This window comes from Centruroides vittatus, unplaced genomic scaffold (assembly GCF_030686945.1).
Source record: "Centruroides vittatus isolate TY-2023 unplaced genomic scaffold, ASM3068694v2 scaffold_932, whole genome shotgun sequence".
Classification (NCBI taxonomy): domain Eukaryota; kingdom Metazoa; phylum Arthropoda; class Arachnida; order Scorpiones; family Buthidae; genus Centruroides; species Centruroides vittatus.
This window is the reverse complement of record NW_027122721.1, coordinates 67,174-88,364: the sequence shown is the minus strand read 5'-3', so window position 1 is coordinate 88,364 and position 21,191 is coordinate 67,174. Positions and strand designations below refer to the sequence as shown.

The 21,191-nt window shown below is 26.2% G+C and overlaps 1 protein-coding gene across 1 annotated transcript; it reads right to left on the bottom strand.

Moving 5' to 3' along the window:
- Positions 1 to 4,085: 4,085 nt before the first annotated feature.
- LOC136990453 (protein LZIC-like) lies at positions 4,086 to 20,544 on the bottom strand. The gene is made up of 6 exons (XM_067288839.1): positions 20,500 to 20,544; positions 17,847 to 17,979; positions 17,585 to 17,720; positions 15,199 to 15,297; positions 7,061 to 7,238; positions 4,086 to 4,279 (listed from the first exon to the last, which is right to left on the bottom strand). The coding sequence occupies exons 2-6, from the start codon at positions 17,945 to 17,947 to the stop codon at positions 4,224 to 4,226; spliced, it is 570 nt and encodes a 189-aa protein (XP_067144940.1). The 5' UTR covers positions 17,948 to 17,979; positions 20,500 to 20,544; the 3' UTR covers positions 4,086 to 4,223.
- Between the last annotated feature and the right edge of the window lie 647 nt (positions 20,545 to 21,191).

Here is a 21,191-nt window from a genome sequence, read left to right as displayed (position 1 = left end):
GTAACAAATATAAGCTTGCACAGATTATTAAACCTCTGGGTACCACACTACAAATATACTCCACAGGCAGTATTAGAAAATGATACACAAAATATACTATGATAATCATAATCACAGATAAAACAATTTATCACAATAGACCTGACATTACTCATTGACAAAAGAAGTAAGATCGCTTATATAATAGACTTCTCCATTCCACTCGTAACAAAAATTGCTCATACTGAAAAAATCAACGAGTACTCTCCACTCGTTCAAGAAATAAGACAGATGTGAAGGATGGATAAGGTACATTAAATACCTTATCCATCCTCTACCTGTTGTCCTCTCTTCTACTGGTGTCATATCACATACACTACACAAAAGTTGAGCAATCTTAAATCTTAATAAAAACATATACATGGCACTACAGAAAGCTGTAATATTGAACACCACATTGTTAGGAAGTTTCTAGATGTTGACACATTTACCAATAACACAGCTTAATGTTAACATTTGTTTGGGTAACTATGCCTTGACTTTAGTCTGGCATAGCACTTGATACCAGTATCAGCTGAGCATGACATTTGCAACAAAAATAATAATTGTGCAGAAATTAATTCCAACCAATTTAAGTCAATTTCCAAGCTTTTTCAAGCTATCCTAATCTTACAATTTGTCAAATACTAAGAATGGTACAAAAATCTTCACCATTACTACACATTAATAATTGGTAAATAAAATATTCAGGACTATAGAGAGCAATTGTGTGAACCCTCGGACTAGACCTTCCAAGTCATATATTCCATCTTCCAATGTAAGGTTCTTGATTTAATACATTCCCCCCTCTCTTTATGCATGTGAAAATTTATTTACAGTATTTATATGCATAAATTAATTTTCTAGACTATAATTAAAATTTTAACAAAAAATTCAGAGAAATTTGGCAGCATTTTATAAAACATCTATAACAAAGTGTTTTTTTTTTTTTCTGGAAATCATTACAAATTTGTTTATTAAAACAAATATTTTTCATCTACTTTTGGTCATCTTCAGCTATTACACAAAAACTTTGAGAATGGAATGTCAATACCATTTACAATATTTAAAAATTACAAAAATATAGAAAGCAAATTTTGGTTGAGAAATATATTCTATTGTTCTTTGATTCTGAAGTAACTTTCTACAGATCTTTATCTTTAATGTTTTGAAAGAAATTCTCAGTACTGATAATATCAGCAACTAAAATATTAGTTATCTATAACATTTATTTTTGTAATATTTCATTTTTCAATGCTGTTTAATATTTAAGAATAGCATTCTATCAAACATCAAGAAACAAAAATAATATAATAAACAAAATAATAGCATTGTTTTCAGTACTAGGCAATAGACATGGATATTCAAAAGCTGGCTATTTAGGTAATTTTGATGGAAATTTTTTCAGAGAAGTGTTTACAGCCATAAAATTATTTAGATTACTTCAAATACACACAAACTCTAGGACTGAAATTACCATTATGGCTATATATATTTATACAGCCATATTTTAGTATATTTTATAGCTTAATTACCATTATTAAGCAGCACTAAGCTATGACTTATAACAGACTCTTTCATCCCACCAAATAATAATACATGTGAAAGTGTGAGGTCTTAAGTTGCAGCTTGTTTAGCTTATAAGCAAATATGGTCGTAACAACACACATGCATACACACACAAAATTACATCTTGGATTTATAAAATTTTTTGAAAAATGCTGATTTTTATCTTTGATTATTAAAATAATTTTTTAAAATATTTTCAATAATCCAAATACTTGTTGCCGGGTTACATTTGAATTATAATATAGTTAATTAATGATTAAACAAATTAATAAACATTGTTTAATTTATTGAATTATGCCATCCATCCATTACACATAAACATCAAGAATTTATTTAATAGCTTAATTTTAACCAAAAATTTATTTTTATAATTAAGAACCATTAAGAAATATTGCTATTATTCCACTTTGGAACAAGAGTTATATTTACCATTTTACTATAAATCCTATTTGAATTATAGTAATAGGATTTAAAATTAATGTTTTTTTTTAAAATAACTGCATAAATATGTTCAAAAAACAATAATACAGTAGAGCGTCGTTTATCCGAATCAATTGGGGACTGGGGTTGTTTGGCTAACTGATTTTTCGGATAGCCAATCGTGTACGAAAAAATATTTTAATCTATCCGATGTTGAAATTTTTCTCCATTGCACGTCGCTTTGCGTTGAATTTTCATTGATGTTATCAGGGCCAGATTTGAGGCGATTGGAGCGATTGGTGCCAATTGGGCCCCGCGCTTGAAGGGGCCCCGCATCACTTCAAAATTTACATATTTAAAAATAGTACATGTTACAAAAATAAATATCTAGGTATATTATTATTAAAAATAAAACAACATATTTCAATAAGTAAATTAACTGTTAATTAATTTTGTTACTTAAAGTTTGAGGGGCCCCGCAAAAAAAAAATTCAATCGGGCCTAGCACCTATGCGATCCAGCGCTGGATGTTATGCCTAACGTAAATTTTTTAAAATAATAATTGTGGCTATTGTATTGTTAAAAATTATTTATTTATTTTGTTTGTACAAAATAAATATACTGAAAAATATAAAAACAAAAAAATTATATTTTGGAAGTTAATGTAGTATCAAAAACGTTCGATTCAGCACGACACAGTCCGACTGGAACAGCTTTCGGTTAACTGACGTTTCGGTTGACCGGTTTTCGGATAAATGACACTCTACTATATAAGATATTAAGTGGTGGCAAAAACATATAAATTAAATATAAATACAATTTTCAGAAGACTGACTAAATAAAATATTAAGACACTTACCTGAAAATGTGAAGAAAATGAATCAATTTATTCAATTCTTCTAATAGACTTCTAATTAATTTGAGGCATAAGATATAAAATACCTAATTATTGTATTGTTTTCTATAAATTTCACTGATTTATTATTACTGTGATTTTTTTAAGCTCTCATTTTCATAATCTTTCAAAATATAACATGAAACACAATGTTAAATGAAAATTTTACAATTTTTATTGAATCTGAAAATGATATTTTTCAAATTTGATTATCCTGAGAAAAGTATTTTTGAATAATTTCAACAGAACTCTCTATGTAAAATATTAAAGCAACTGATTAAATCAGACTCAAAACAATTGTTTTTGAATACAAACTGTTTCAGTTTTTAAAAACATTTAAATTCATGTGAAATAATGTAACCAATTGTCCCAAATATATTTATTACTAAAAGACATTATATAATTTTTGTTACCTAGTTTAAATATACTATTAAATCTGAATAAATTCAGATAGATGATGCTGTAACTTCTCTACAACTTCTCAGTAATTCTAATGATAGGACAGTTTCAAAATAGAAACCAAAGTGAAATAATTTTATTTTTTAATTCTTATTTGCTAAATACAGTTTTATAAACAAAAAAAATTCAATAGATAATAATAATTTAATGAAATTTAGTGTATTATGGGTAACACTGAAAATTCAAGAATACAAATAAAACATTTCGTCATCTTGACAACTATTTTGTTTTTATTTTATCATATAATGAACATTCAAATTTTCACCTGTTTAATAATTAATCTTGTAAATTATTGATTTTTTAAGCTGTAGTTAAAATATATATTAAACTGAGATAAAAGTACAATAGAGCATCGATTATCCGATTACAGATCAACCAAAACCATTCCAGTCGGCAAATTCAAATTTCCGCTAGTGATGTGGTGCTTCAGCACTCTCCCTCTCCCTGTCAACCTAAACTGTAGGCTTACGTTAATGTACTATTTTATGTACGGTATGTATTTGTAAGACATGTGATACAAAATATATACAGTACAGTTTTATGTTTAATAAACTTTTTCGTAAATGATCAGTTATCCGAACAACCCCAGTTCCAAATTGTTTCGGATAATCGATGCTCTACTGTAAATAAAAATTCTTATATGTAAAATATATTTCAAAAATGATCTAGAAGAATATTTCATATTTTATTCTAAACATGTCACAGAATAAATTTTATAAATCTCTTGTGATTAAGAACATTTTTATTCAAAGCTATTGTATTTTTTAATGTATATATAAACAGTGCATTTACAAACAATATATAAACAAAACAATTCAATTATTTACAATCTGGAATAAACATTAAATCAAATTTATATTTTTTAAATTACATTCTTCAACTTTGAACCAGCCATTTCCAAGATTTTCTCACTTGTACCTGAAAGTATTCAGAATCATAATAATGTAATTAAAAGAAATTTTATAATATTTTTATGTAAAGATTTTAGGCAAAAAAGTAGATATATAAAATATTAATATCAGCTGTACACTTTAAATTTTTACACATTTATTTCATTGATTCTTTTTTCTAACAGCTAAATATTATAAAGTCTAATAATAAATTCAGATCATTAAACTTCTTGTAATGTAAATTATTAATCAATCAATCAATAAAATTATTCTGAATTGTAAATTAATAATAATAAAAATCTTTCAGATATTCGATTGCTGAGATAAAAATTAATTTAGGTATATTAATGCAATTATGATACAAATATAAAATGAATAAAGAATTTCTATTTTAATTAAACAGTAGGTTCACACACAAATTAAACTATTTATTTTAGCTAGCCAACAGTTTTTAATAAAGTGAAGAAATGTTTAAATGTTTTCAGTTGAATATTTGACCATTTTCAGCTTAGAAGAACTTATTTAGAATTATGTAGAATAAACAAGATTTTGAACAATTTATCATCATTTGTCAGTATTATTTCCTTTTCATCTAATTCTCCAAAACAAACTATCCTTTCTCGCTATTCCATTATGTGCAAATGTGCTTCATTGTTCATTACCAGAAAATTCTCAACATTAGTTTTTCAATGAGATTTCTCAGCATAGCTTTTGAAAATTCTAATTTAAACACCATATAAGTTTCTAAACAATCTATATCTTGTAAGGGTAGAACCTAATATCTTACAAATCTGTTCCAATTCTTTATAGAATTAGGATAGAAATTGGAAAAAAGAGCTATAGCATAACAAATGGGCTAGTTTGAGAATCTGTTGGTGCATTGTGGTGTCTTCAACTATTGAAAACAGGTAGTCCCCAAGTTCGCAAAAACAAGGTGGTAGTTCTATCGAAGGAAATAACGATCGGAAGTCTAAGACTGTAGCATAAGCCAGATGTGCTGTCTTCTTCAATTGTTCAAAGCAAATTTGTCTTCTGTCTTCTTCAATCGTTCAAACCCAAGATCCTTGACTATTGCAAATGCCAAACTATCCAAGATCCAACAAAGATTGATCAGTAATCTAAGACAACAATATAACAGAAAGATAAACTGGATATTCAGATTTCAAGTTTCCATGGAATCAAAAATGAAAAAGTGTCCATTTGTAGTTTGGAACGACATTCAAGTTCCTGAGTTTGCCAAAGACGTGTTATCGTTTGGACCCTCATACGTGCCTAAACCTGCAATGAACTGAGCGGCCTTATCTTATATTCCTGACTTAGAAATTCTCTTGAAAGGACTCACAGAGAACCAAAAAGAGTACTATAGATGGATGGCTGCTTTTAAAATAAGAAATTCCAAAGAAACGAGGGAGGTATATCACTTCCAAAACAAGCTAAAGAAAACCATAAGATGGATATAACACAACAACATAACCCTGGCCAGAGCAGACAAGGATAAATTATTAGTAGTGATGAAGTGTGATACATATGAAAAGAACTTAAAAGAATACATTAGCATGACCAGATGTATGGAAGTACAGGAGATCTATATTGATAAGTTACAATCAAGGGTCAAGCGTTTTGCGAACACAAAGCTAGCCAAAAAAATAAATATGAGAAACATAATAGTAGATGCTCCTGAAATACCGTGGTTGTTCGCATTCGCAAAAAACACATAAAAAAGCACAACTCAGACCGGTGGTGGACAAAACTAAGGCCCCCACTCGTAATTTAGAAACTATCATGCACAACTTACTCATCCCCCACCTGGAAGGATATCGATTCAATACATCCAACCCAGCAGAACTTATAGAACAATTAAAAAAGACAGCACATCCAGCTTATGCTACAGTCTTAGACTTCCGATCGTTATTACCTTCAATAGAACTACCACCTTGTTTTTGCAAACTCAGGGACTACCTGTTTTCGATAGTTGAAGGCACCGCAATGCACCAACAGATTCTTGAACTAGCCCATTTGTTATGCTACAGCTCCCTTTTCCAATTTAATGGGATCACGTACATGCAAGGAATAGGATAGGAATGTTAAGTGATATGGTCTATATTCAAAAAATTCCTGTACTATCTTTACGTTTTTTTTAATAACATTCTTGGACCATATGCTATGTTTGTTATATTATTAGTAACTTCAAACTTAATCCACCCCAAAATCATGTCACATGATGAAATCAAGTCATATCAAGAAACATTAAACAGCTACTGTAAATATGTGTATGAATAATACACTTATCTTTCATAAAACAGTTGCACTTCTCTCTGCTTCATTCCACATCTATTGTGGCTGAATAGATTTTATAATAATATAAAATACTCTCTTACTCATACGCAATGCCTCTATTCCCAATCATACAGATGATAGCATTTTGAATGTGTTAGCTAGTTATGTGTGCATCACTATCAGAACAGAAACAAAATTTTATTCCTCTGTAACAATCTAACAAACACAGAATTTTAAATTTCTTAATTAAAACAACACATCAATAGTTTTTCACAGAAATTATTTAACAAAGCAAATGATTAAAAATATTTGTTACTAAAGAAAAATAATTTCATATTTCTGAAAAGTCCACTAAACAAAACCCCTAAAAATCAAACTTCAATATCTAATTATTATTGTTCTATGTTAATAAGATTGATATAGTGTTTTTGTGCATTTTTTTTATATATTCTAAAAATTTCTAACTACATTTATTAAATATAATAATTATTTGTTTCTTATTATAACAATAAATGCTCAAATGATTACTTACCAATGTCATTAGTGACTTTTTCAAATTCTTTCAATGCACTGGAAGAATGTTCTTCAAGCAAATTCAATTCAGCAGCATCTAAGGAATCTCCTAACTTTTTTAATGCTGCAAGAATTTCCAATTTCTGTTGTATAAAACAATCTTGACTGATTTTACCAATCTTAGCATCTCTTTCCAACTGCAAAAAAAAAAAATTTTTCAGGTATAAATTTTCATTTAAAAGCATATACTGAAAAATAAAATGACTTATGAATAAATTAAAATTATAGATTTCATTATAATTTGTCTTTTAAAAATTACTGAAATTAAACATTTTTGTAATTATTATTAATTTTGTTGCTATTTGTTAATATTAATCTAAGAGACTATGTAGTACAAAATAAACATCACTTTAATGTCATCCTACATTAAATCTTTGACTATAAGTAGACAGATTTTTCAATCTCTCTCGGATTTGGAGTTTTTATGTGATTATTGTGAGGCACTTGCACACTACTGAGAATGTGCAAGAAAGAGCAATTGTTTCATTTGTGGTTTGGTATTCTGGAATTTTGAAATTAAAGTTTTTTGATTTATGTAAGAATATGACAATTGTTTCACTGAATTATTGAAATTATGAATCTATTGATATATACTCTATATTACTAAAGGTATTTCATATACTTTTTCTTGGCATGCAGGAAACACAGAGTGGCCACCAAAGCTAAATATATGAGATAATTTACTGTTATCATTTTACACTGCTATTAACAAAGTAAAATAATCATATGACTTGAGATATCTCATTTGATAGTCAAAAGTGATAGCATTGACTAATTTGCATTTTAACTAAATAGTTCAGATGAAGAATGGAAACACTTAATGTTAAATTAAATCTCAGAAAGTAAATATGATACTTTCTTTAATGTAATGTAAAAAATTATAAAATTCAATGAATTTGTGTTTGATCATAAATTAATTTTTAATCATATTTTTTCAGCTGAAATGAAATTAAGATTTTAAATTAAAAATTATTAAATTAAATTTCCTTTCACCACATTATCCGTGAGAGGAAAGCGTACCACAGAGATCACAAAAAGGTGCTCAAACAGAACAACCAGTTATGGGCTCAAACAATGCTACTCAGATGTTGCAGTGACCAGAAACTTGTGTTTATATAGGAATCTCTCATTACAACAACCTTGCAGCCATGCACCACTCCCATGCTTGACCTGCCCAGTGTGTGGATTGCCCTATATAAATGGTTAAATAGTGATATATGTCTGCCATAACATCTTTAATGTGGATCTATATACATGCATGCATTGTATGATGTTACAACATCTAGCGTAATTGAATTTTGTAGCATGCTCATAACGGTTTTTAATTTTAATATAAATAATGTGTTCCATTTACATTAAAACACTATTCTATTTTCAAATTTTCATTCATCTGAAGATGATGAACATAAGTTTGTTGAAAGTGCTAGCTAAAATAAAAAACTACCAATGCTGCACTCTGTGTTTTTACTTCCTTTTAAATTTAACTAAATAGAACTAGAAGTATTTTTGAATGTACAATACTTGTTTGTTTTTAATATACTTGTTTTAAATACATTTATATGTAACTTCATTTCAAATTTTATTAATTCAAAATTTTAAAACATTTTAATAAGATAATTGATAAAATGACAACAGCATTGTTTTGTTACTTCATCAAATATTTAGCTAATTTAAAAATTAATTTTCAAAATCAAAATATTTGATATTTATAAAAATTATTTTTCTTAGACTTTTAGTATTTTTTAAAAATTAAAAATAAGTTTACTTTTTGTCCTTTATAAATGAATATTTTTGCCAATTGATCTGAAGAATTCACCAGAAAATAGTTCATTCTGATATTTCAAATTGAAACACTTTAAACACAAACATACTCTGATTAATTTCAAAGTTCAACGTGGAAATTATAAAAAAACAAAGTTTTCCATATAAAAATTATATGAAACAAAACACGAATTAATAGTTTATTTTTACTTTGTTTTATTTACAATAAAAAATTATTATGTGAATATTATGTTTCTCTATATTTTATTCTTCTTTTGAAATATTAATAATTCTTAATAATTTGCTTGCTCAAATTAAATGTACAGTAATTGCATACACAGATGATATCACGCTTATCACGATCCTGTTGTCCTACAATCCAATTTAAATTGTTTGTCAGTTTTGATTGGAAAATATAATCTTAATAAAACTGTTATTGTGTATTTTTCTCTTCTCCAAGACTCTTATTAGCCATCTTTGTTATTGGTAATAATTCTTTACAATATACAGGGTGGGCCGGCGAAAACGAAACGGCAGAGTGTTTGTGTTCGTCCAAGCAAAGCACTCGGACAGGTCGATTTTACTCTCGAGGGGACATCTTTTGCAATAAAGTTTTTACGATTCTGAATACAACAGACAACAAAAAATTTTAAAAACTTATTTATTTCGTATTAACTAAACAAACATTTATTTCGAAAAAAATGTTTGTTTAGTTAATATTCAGAATTGCAAAAACTTTATTGCAAAAGATGTCCCCTCGAGAGTAAAATCGACCTGTCCGAGCACTTTGCTTGGACGAACACGAACACTCTGCCATTTCGTTTTCGCTGGCCCACCCTGTATAATTTGTTAACAATCCATTGCAGCATTTTTTCCAAAAATATTCTTTGATCTATTTTCTTCATTAATTTGGAATTGCACATTGATTATTGTTTATTTATTTCATCTATGGCTGCTCCATTACTGACTAACAAAATTTCTCAATAACTAGAAAAAAATTTGTTATTAAATGAATTTAGTCATTTATCATATACTAATTCACCAAACATTGCTAGGGTTAGATTAATTCTTTCATTAAGAATGGGGAGGCTAAATACTTTAATTATTTACTTTTTAAAAATATTTTCATTGTTATATTTTATCTGATTGGATGTACTGTACTTCAGAGCATCTCATAGAAACACCTGTATTCATATTTCATTTTATTTCTTAAATATAATTCATAGATTTTTTTATCATGTAACTAATAGTTTCATTAATATGGAGCAATATACTTTATTATTCATGATATAAAATTTTTGTAAATATATACTATACAATTCATAATTATTATTGTATCTTGTTTGAACTATCTGTATCTTTAAATTTTTGTTTGGGTTATTTTGTTGGTCTTGGGGTGGAAATCTTTTGACCTTGGATATTTCTTATAAGTAATTAAAATAAATATATCTTTTGACTTTCTCCCTAAAACACATTAAGTAACAAAACAATTTGTTGTTCAGATTGTAACTGATATAAATACTCTTAATGTTTTTTAACTATTTTCAAAATGGAAGCTACACAAAAGTTCATTTCAATTATTTGATTTTTATTGCTTTGCAATAACATAATTAACAAATCAAATTTTTTTAAACTTTATAAATATGAAATTTAATAATATCATAAAATAAACATTTTATTTTGATTCTTAAAAATATTTAAATTTTGTTTTCGACATTTTAGTTATTTTCATCAAAGTAGTATATAACAGTATAATTCAATATCAATTTAACACTAATTTTATATATATCAATCAGGCTTCAGGATTTTTGATATACTTATAAATAATTTAATAATTATTGTTAAATTGCTACGTTCTTTCTTTTATGAGTCGTTAAAAGCATAAAGTTTTAGAGAACTGCAAAATTTGAGTGTTTTGATTCAAAATTTAAAAATCACAATTAATATTTTGTTTATAAAATTATGCTTTTGTTAATTACTAAAAATATTTTATTATTACCTACATATATTACATAGAAGAAAGAAAAAACAAGACAGATTAATTTTAAAATATGTTGGAATAAAAAATATGCTTAGAATTAAATAAAATATAATGACAATAATGATGAAAGACTAATTTAGAGTTAAAAAGAAATCAAGTAAATTAATCCTTCTGAACCTCTTATGATAGCATTACATTCATAATGCTTGAAAATGTTTACTTCATCGAAAATATATTTTAGATCAAGAATAGGTAGATTTTTGTAAGATAAGAGATGCCTATACAGTAGAACCTTGATTATCCGGATTGTTCAAAATAAAATGAAATTGTACGAATTTGCTGATTTGCACTTGGCGAATTGCAACACTATTTATGTACGTACGTGATGGAATGCAGAGAACAAAATTTTGAAAGACCATTAGTAAATTCCAGTAACAGTAGAAAGTGGTATAGGAGACATTGCGGAAGCAATAGCACAAATTTCAATATGTGTTGAATGTGACGAAGAAGATGTAACCTGAGTGGTTAAATTGTGATGCAAACGATCCCGAATTTCAAATTTTGAATGAGGAGGAAATAATTAATTAAAGAAATATCTGCCTCAGATGAACAAGATCGAGAAGACGAAGAGATTTGCGAAGTAAGAGATATTGGTCCTACATATTCTGAAGCTTTTCAGTGCTTAGATGTCGCCACAAAGTGGTTTGAGAGCTAAGAAGAGTGTAACTCAGGACAACTTATATATCTTAAAAGTATTCACGATTTAGCAGCTTCAAAAAGAACAGCTAGCTTTAAACAAAAATCATTAACTGAATTTCTTAATAAAAAATAATTTAATATTGAAGCTATATGTAAATCTAGACAAATAAAAATTATCCATACTATATGCACTGTCAATTATTATTTTTTTCGATTATCCGGATTTTTCCTTATCCGGTCTACCTTCATCCCCAATTAGTCCGGATAATAGAGGTTCTACTGTAATACACACCAAGTCATGTGGTCACTTAACAACTAAAAGAGGGTGGGAAAAAATAAAGAAAGAAAAAACACCAGCCTTGATAATAATAATTACAAATAATGTACTTATTATTAGAAAATATCAAAGTACAAGATACAGTCAATATAAAATATTATTTTAATGTGAAAGCATGTAAACTTATGCAGATTCTAAAGAGCCTTCAAATAAAAAAGGTGGCGGTCATCTCAAAATTTGCTCATGATTGACCTCTTGCCCATGCCTGTTTTAGGTAATCTAATAATTATTATCTACAACTTTAAAAAATAAAACAATAATGAAGTATTAAATTTTGCTATGACAAACCATGAAGACATAGTTTATTCAGATTTAAGACTATAATTAAAAGAATAAGGAATTTTCTTTTGTTAACGTAGGATAATGATATATACACTGCATAATAAAATTATTTTCTTTAATACTTTGATTTTCATGAATTTCTTAACAATAGCAATAATTTGTTTTAAGTTAATCTAACAACAAAAATTATGAAAGACTTATTTCTAACTGCAAAGACACATATTTTAGTTACTTAATGATATTTCTACATGACCATATGAGTATTGTACTTTACTCAGAGTAAAAAAAATTATTCAATTTTTTGGGGAATTTGAATTTATTTTAGTTTATTATTGTTCATTCAGTTTACTGTACATTGATTCATAATCATAACGACTTCATTATTTGTCAGACCACATAAGTCATTTTTATAATATAAATAGGTCTCATATCAGAACTTAGTTATATGATACCTATTTATACTTAAGATATATATATATATATAATGTCCACTGCAGTTATCAAATAATATATATATATTTTAATAGCTGCAGTGGACATTACTACTAATACTATAATCTATTCATTTTAGTCTTCAGCATCTGTGAATGTTTGCTAGTCTGTAGAGTTACAAAGATAGTATTAAAATTCAAATAAGCATATGATATTATCTGGTCAGAGATAATGATTATTTGATACTAAAAGAAATAAATTATGAATAACTAATATTTTTAGTAAAATAATAAATATGTATTTTACTGTGTCTTTTATTTGTCTATACCCAAATTATTAAAACCGTATTTAAAATAAACTGTTTCAGATAATACGAATAGAACTTCTTACTTTTAAATTAAACATTTCTGTGTAAATAATTAATAAGTATTTTTTAAATATCTTAAAAAATAAATGTTGAATTTTTAATTCAATTATTTGTAAAAGAACATTTATAATGAAATCAAAATGTGAAATTTATTCTAAGTACAAACAAATTTTGCTGAAGTAAAGCAGAAAATAAATATGAAATACTGAAATAAGATGAAAAATTAGATAAAACAAAAGGAAAAATTAAATTTCTTACATAATATACAACAAAAGTATATTTATCCAAAATTATAATAAAAGTTACATATACCACAAATTTATGATAAAATAAGTTCTATATTAAGAGTTTCATATTAAAAATATACATAGTTTTATTGTTTAAATGCTAAATAAAAAATAAACATGTGATAAAGCAATGATTTCTAATTTTGAGGAAATAAATCTCTATGTATATGATTTAATGCTATACTTGGATATAATTCTAATATATCTAGTTTAGATATTTGAATCATTCCTCATAATAAATTATGTTTAAGATTGCAATTTCAAAGATTTTCAATGGTGCAATGAACTTTAACAATCAAAATAAATTTAGTTCAGTATAATCTATTAGAAATTAAGTAAATTTCAATGTCATATAATGAAAAATTGATAGTTCTATTAGACAACTTCTATTTGTAGCTTTAGAAAAGATCAAATAAATTCAATTTTTTTTTTTTGCATAAAAATTGAAATCCTTATATAATCTCAATACAATAAAAAAATAAATTGTTCTTTAATATCTTAAAAAACAGCCATTTGTTTTTAATTTCATTCATATTTTGAATATTTTAACTTGAGAAAGATCTGAATAGTTTTAATCTTATTTTGTGAACATTTTAGTTCTCTGAAATGAAAGAGGACAACATCCATCTGTGGCACATTTTGCTTTTTGTTTCCAAAAAGATTTAAATTCATGTAAGGCAACATCAGAAATTTACAAAGTTTATGGCACTGACACTTTAAAGGTGAGAAAAGCTCAGTTGTGGTTCGCTAAGTTTCGGAAAGGAGATTTTAGCTTGAAAGACAATGAGTGCTATGGTCGGCCAGTCAGGTTCAATAGTAATAATCTAAAGGCTCTGGTTGAAGCCAATCCAAGAGCTACCACAATAGAATTGACTATAAAACTAAATGTAAGCCAAAAAAAGCAACCATCTTAAAAGACTTGAAAAAGTTTCTAAGTTAGATATGTGGGTTCTGCACAAATTAACGGAAACCGATCTTGTACAACAATTAAATATTGCTGGATTATTATTTGATTGTCAAAAAACACAAACATCTGATTAAAAGTAAAAGGAGTCGGTGACACACAGACGGACGGAAAAATCAACAAAAAAAATTTTAAAGTACTGTCGCCAGGGTGCAGCTTCAAAATTTGCATTTTCCAGCGCCTGTTCCAGCAAAAAAAAGTGATTGTCAAAAGAGAAACCCATTTTTAGATTGAGTAATTACTAGAGATGAAAAATGGATATTTTAAACTAATATTCAACAGTAACAATCGTGGCTAAATCCAACAGAGTCCTCAACATCCACACCAAAAGTGAACTGCACCAAAAAAAAGTAATGTTGTACAGTACATATGGTGGGATATGAAAGGAATAGTGTATTATAAACTACTAGATTGAAACCAAACTATAAATACTAATAAATATTGTGAACAATTAGACTGTTTAAGCAAAGCATTAAGACAAAAGACCAGTGCTAGTAAACTGCAAGAGCACTATACTGAGTCATGACAATGCAAGACCATACATTGCCAAAGTAACCCTAGAAAATAAGAGAATTGCAATAGGAAGTTATGCCTCATCTGCCATATTCTCCAGATTTGGCACCCTCAGATTATTATTTGTTTAGATCTTTACAGAATTATTTAGATAGAAGAAAGTTTGGTTGAATTAATGAAGTCAAAAATGCTATTGTGCAGTATTGCAATTTGAAGCAGTATATTGCCTCAAAATATGAGGACCTTTTCAGAAGAGGTATTGAGAAACTGGTAGAAAGATGGCAACTAATGATACAACAAAGTGGATCATATATAATTAATCGTTTCTATTTGTAAGTAAAATAAAATGTTTAAAATGAACATAAAAAATGCAAAAAATGCAACCTATATATTAAAATATTGCAAATTTTAGACATTGATAAGACACACAAATTTTAAATTTCATACAAATATAATAATATATTCAATAATTACCTCAGCCATTCTCTGTCTTAATTGTCCTGGTTGTTTTTTTGCAAACATACGAATAACTTCAGGAGTTTTAAATGCCTTACTAATAGCTGCTTGAATAGCCTGAAAAGATTTTAACATTTAAACTTGTTTTACAAAGTTTTGTAAAAGTGTAAGTACTATTTTTATCATATTTATCTTTCTACTTTTTACATATAAACCTTTTAATTAAGTTTAATAATGAATATATCTTTATATTATATTAATATTTAATTTCTTAAAATTTTATTTTAATAAATTTAAAAGTTGTATTTATTCAATTTATTTTCTAATACTTGAATAAACAATCATATCACATTTGTTACTGGAGATTATTAATCATCCTAACACTTTTCTAATCCACTGTGATTAACAAACTTACTTATAACAAATTTATACCTTGCAGTTATTTATATAAAGATTTAAATTTTAATTTTACATTATTTGCATTCTTTTTTTCCTTTAATTTATCATCTATATTAATGATATAATTTGCAAAAAAAGGTAAAAGTTTTGATTTCTTATTTTATTAATTTAGACAGTCATAATAATAGTTTTTCATAATGTAAACAATACTGTTTAATTACAATGTAATAAAATTAAAAATAGAATATTAAATAATCACTATAAAATTTTAAAAATGGAAAATAAAATTAGATAATTCATTATGAAAACTTTTAATTCAAAACTAGACAAGATGACTCCATGGGTATAAGTGAAAGAAAGAAACTCTGAAGTATTAACAAACAGGATATTTATTCAGAAAAAGTTATGTATGAACAGTTGTGTTCTAATTGTCAGAACATTGAGTGTTGATTTGAGATGGCATTGAAATCCTGTAAAGTGCTTAATCCTAATAAATATCCTGACTCCTTAAAAATTTTAATAACTACAATAAATCATGGTGTGAAAATTATCAATGTGAAATTAATAAAAAACAATTTTCATGTAGTTAAGCTATTTAAGAATTATAGAACCGAGTTTTTGGTTAAACCAACTAAAATAAACAAACCAAGATGTTTAGTACGTAATTTGTGTACAAGGACTTATTTTATTACTAGGACTTATTAAACTGGTAACTTGGTTCTGCAATTTAAGAAAACATATCAGAAAAAACAGTCTTTATTTTTTTTATCTGAACACACATTACACGATATCATTGTGTTTCGGACCTGTATGTCCCTCATCAGCAGGTTTACGAACAACAATTTCGAAAACAAAATATAAAATTACTACAAAATTTATAAAAATTTCTTTCAGTAAAATAATAAAAGACTAAATAAAACTTATAGTTTTTTGATTTCTAAATACATCAACATTCAAAAACATAAGTAGCACAAATCCAATCATACTTCTAATAATTCCATATACAATAACAATAGTTATAAGTTATATTCATAAAAAGGTGGTTTAAAACATTTTAAAACTGTAAGTTTTATTTAGTCTTTTATTATTTTACTGTCAGGAATTTTTATAAATTTTGTAGTAATTTTATATTTTGTTTTCAAAACTGTTGTTTGTAAATCTGCTGATGAGGGACATACAGGTCCGAAACACAATGATATCGTATAATGTGTGTTCAGGTGAAAAAATAAAGACCATTTTTTCTGATATGTTTTCTTAAACTGTAGAATCATGTTACCAATATAATAAGTCCTAGTAATAAAATAAGTCCTTGTAGACAAATTACATACTAAACATAAGATAAGGATACAAAGGTGTATAATTGAAACAAACCAAGAGTTCTTCTAGCACTTAACTGGATGGTACAGTACAATAACACCAAATACATCACAGATAAAATCTAAATCTTTTGTTGCTGGACTTAAACAAAAATGTATTTTGCAGTTTTCAAAGAATATTATCAATTCAGTCATTTATAATTAAAATAAAAATATATAGTATGTCACTCATAGATTATACTAATTACCAATTAATTTTAGTAATGATTTATTTCTGCATATCATTGAATCATTTTGCTAAATGTAATTTTAAATATTGACTTAAGATAGCCAGTAATATGTAAAAATTCAACATGCTGTATGTTAAATATGAAATAAATAAAACTTAAGGTTTGTTTTGAACAATTCTGTATATAATTTTGAATAAATATAAATTATTATTCATTAGAACTAAACAAAAGAATTTTTTTAATTGAAATAAACATTTTTTAAATTATCAGTTTCATTTACTATCTTAAAATATAATATTTTAGTGAGAGTGTTAACATTTAATAGAATACATTATTTACACACATGATCTGTAATTAAATGTAACTATCAATATCTAGATATATAAATATAATTTATTATAATTCATACATTAATAAAAGATACAAAATTATATCAAGCATGTTTTAATCAATACATACCAATTGCATACTACCTAATTCATCAACTAAAGTCATATTTCCAGCTGCAATATTACTTAAAGAGTTATTAAACTCTCTTAATTGCTCCATAGATTCATTTCTGGTCTCTTCATATTCATCTTGATCCATTTCATCCCTATTTATAACAGGAATTTAGTTCACAAAACTAATTACTTATAAAATTGATTTTAAATTTCAAAAAATTTCACTTTATAATTATAAAATTTTTTTTTTAGTTCTATTAATTTAATAAATAACTTACCTACATTCTTCTAAATCTGCTAATTGCTGAACTAATCTTTCAAGCTGTTCTTCCAGATTATGTTTTAATCTATCTGTTTCTGACTGTCCTCGTGATGCCATTTCTAATATATGTCACTTAAAAGTTTTAGAAACTTTAAAAGAATAAAAAAAAAAAGAAAACTTTAAAATTGACTAATATTGCTTATTAGTCGCATATAAATTTAAATTTTGAACAAAATATGAAACTTCTTGAAATGTTCTAAAAATAAGAACGAGGCCTCTTAGATTTAAACAATGTTAATATTTTGTTTATCATTGTTTATTAGTCAAAATTGACATTATTTATTACATAGGCATTTATTTTATGATAAGAAACTTAGTCTCTTTTTAAACAAATATATGAAGAAATCCTAACAGAATTTTGTTATCATTATTATTAAAATGTTTAATTTCATACATTCAAAACAAGTAATAACAACCTAGACAAATAATAACGAATCACCACACACCAGGAGTATAAATACAAAACACTGCTCATAAATCTTTAACCGGTGTGACGCATAATGTATCAGTCAGCGCAAACGTTTTCGGATTCCTCCATTTGCGCTGACTGATACATTATGCGTCGCACCGGTTAAAGGTTTATGAGCAGTGATTTGAATCTAGACAAAATAATGCATAATCATTTTTCAGTTAAATTTCAAGAAATTTGCATAGATTTTATCTTGAAATTATTTGTTAAATAAAGTATTGAAAAAGTAATGACTTAAAAATAATAATTAAGGAATAGCTACATTGTAAATATTACTGTTAAAATTCTGAAACAAATTAAGTAATTAAAACTGTAATTGAAAAAAATTAAATAAAATCTTGTAAAAGCATTTATGATAAATATTCTTTTCTATAATTCAAAACATCTAAATCATGTGTACTCATACTTTTAATAATATTTAACAGATTCAATTTTTATATGTCTATTATTATTAAACAAATTTATAAAATCAAATAAATATTGTACTTTGATTATTTTTTCAATGTCTTTTTCTTATAAAGAATTACAAATTTCTTAAATTTATTATAATAAATATTTTTGTACTTATACATTCAACAATATAAAATTTTTAAAATAATTTTGCTTTTATTCATTCAGACTTTATCTAGCAATAGAATACAGAACTGTTTTATCACTTTACTATAAACAGTATATAACTAAAAATGTATAATTTATTAAAATTTTAGAAGAAAAAATAAACTGTAGAAGTTATAGTTAAATAAATAAAATTTTTGAGAAATTTTTATATTATACTGTATATACATGTTTTGTAGCTCTTCAATGCATTATTGAAGAACTATTGCATGATTTATACAATTTATTTTTATGCATCTAGAGTGAAATAACTTTGTTTCTTCTCACATAATCCAAAAATATTCCTCAACAGCTAATTTTCCTACCACAATGCTCAATGGATATTAAATGTGATGAGTTTTTTATCACTAATACTCACAAATGAATTTTCTAGCAAAATAATTTATTTTAATTGATTTGTTTACTCTTCAATGCATTAAATATTAAATTAAGAAGTACTTTCTTACAGCAAAATATTTTAAACTTATTAATAAAAACAACAATCTTGACTATTTGAAAAAAACAGTAATTGTTTATAAGCCATACATCAATGTTTTCTCTCTTAATTTTATTTACAATAGAGACGTACATGCTAGACATGTCCAAAACACACAAAATATTTGAGGGGCTACTCATTGAAAAACTCTATAAACAAAAAACCATATGGAAGCCGAATATAAGTTTTCGTCTATTTCCACATGAAAAACAGACAATTATTCGGAAATCAGAGTTTGGAGAAGCTCATAAATATAACTGACTGAAAGAGGGAATTTGACTGTTAAGAATTGGCAAAAAAGTTTTCCCTGATTGTCCAGCTTTATACAAACAAGTTATGCTGTCAATTTTAAAGGATTTTTCCTTAAAGTTTAAAATGTCAATAATTTTGTGTGGGACACAGGGCAAGATTTAAGTGTTTCAAGGCCCTAAGCTGAACACTGTGTGAGGCCCCTTACCAACCCTAAAATTTTTAGAAGTCAATAATAGAAAGAAAAGAATTAAACATATTAACTACTTTTTATTTTGTGTAGTATTTAAAGCATATTTTGTTGGTTTGTAAAAAAACAAACTTAAGTAATGGCGGCTGGAATGGTGCAGAGTCAGTAAGTAGTCCTATGACTTTTTTGTTTATAGTGTTTTTAAATGAGTGGCCCCTCAAATATTCTATGTGTTTTGGGCATGTCTAGCATGTACAGTACTGTACATCTTTATTGTAAATAAAATTAAGAGAGAAAACGTTGGTGTATGGCTTATAAACAATTACTTTACGTTTATATGTTTATAAACATGCAAATTACCTTAAACTCCTACCAAAATTCTACATATGCTTTCACTAATTAAATTATCGAACAAAATAATTTAATTAATTAATAAGAATATGTTAAGTACAAAGATCAATTTTGTTTATTTCATTGTTCGATTCAAAACGCAAAACAAAATACAAACAAATCAATTCACTTTCATCTCATAAAGAAATAAAAATTACATTATTATATATATATATAAACAGAATTATTTATCACTTCCCGCGATATACTACATTACTTACTTCCCACGAGTTAAAAAGAGAGGAAATATACAAGCGCCATCTAATGAAAATAAATATGTTCGTGAATAAAAATGTAATTTAAAATATCGTTATTTTTCAAATTCTTTTTAAAGTTTATAAAATTGTATTAATATATTTTAAAAGGTTATAAGATTTAATATTAAGATATTAATATAAATAATTACAAAAAACGAGTAGCGTAAGCGTATTTAGCGATCATACGCAGAAAATTTTAGTTATTCAGCGACTCTATTGGCAGCTAACCAAACTAATCGAATATTACATATAATACATTAAGCTATTTTGTGCCTTTCATTTCTTATATCAAATTTTAAAGAAAGACTTTTAAATATAGGCTATTTAAATTAAATTAATATTTTTGATAATGTTTTTGTGCTATAACTTAACACAGTGAAATGTTAAAGATATTTTTCATTAAAAGAAAATTTAGCTGCTCTGTGGACACTAAGACATTTAATAATCAAGTCCATCGTGGGTTAGGCCAGGACCACAATGTATTTGTTATTGATAATTGTTGTCTTGAAAATATTTTGTTATGTATGAAAAATGAAAAATATGTTCAGATGCCTGCCAAAAGATATTCCTAAGTGTTACAAAGATGTTAAAGTCGATTTTATAGAGTAAATGTTTTATGTTAAAAGTATGAAAAATTTAAATGTTATCTCGAAATA

What these genes read in the sequence shown, in the direction of transcription:
- LOC136990453 (XM_067288839.1), bottom strand. Translation starts at nt 17,947, where the DNA reads ATGGCATCACGAGGACAGTCAGAAACAGATAGATTAAAACATAATCTG. An exon ending in GCAGATTTAGAAGAATGTAG is followed by an intron (nt 17,721 to 17,846) that starts GTAAGTTATTTA and finishes TGTTATAAATAG; the next exon opens with GGATGAAATGGATCAAGATG. An exon ending in AAAAGTCACTAATGACATTG is followed by an intron (nt 4,280 to 7,060) that starts GTAAGTAATCAT and finishes GAATACTTTCAG; the next exon opens with GTACAAGTGAGAAAATCTTG.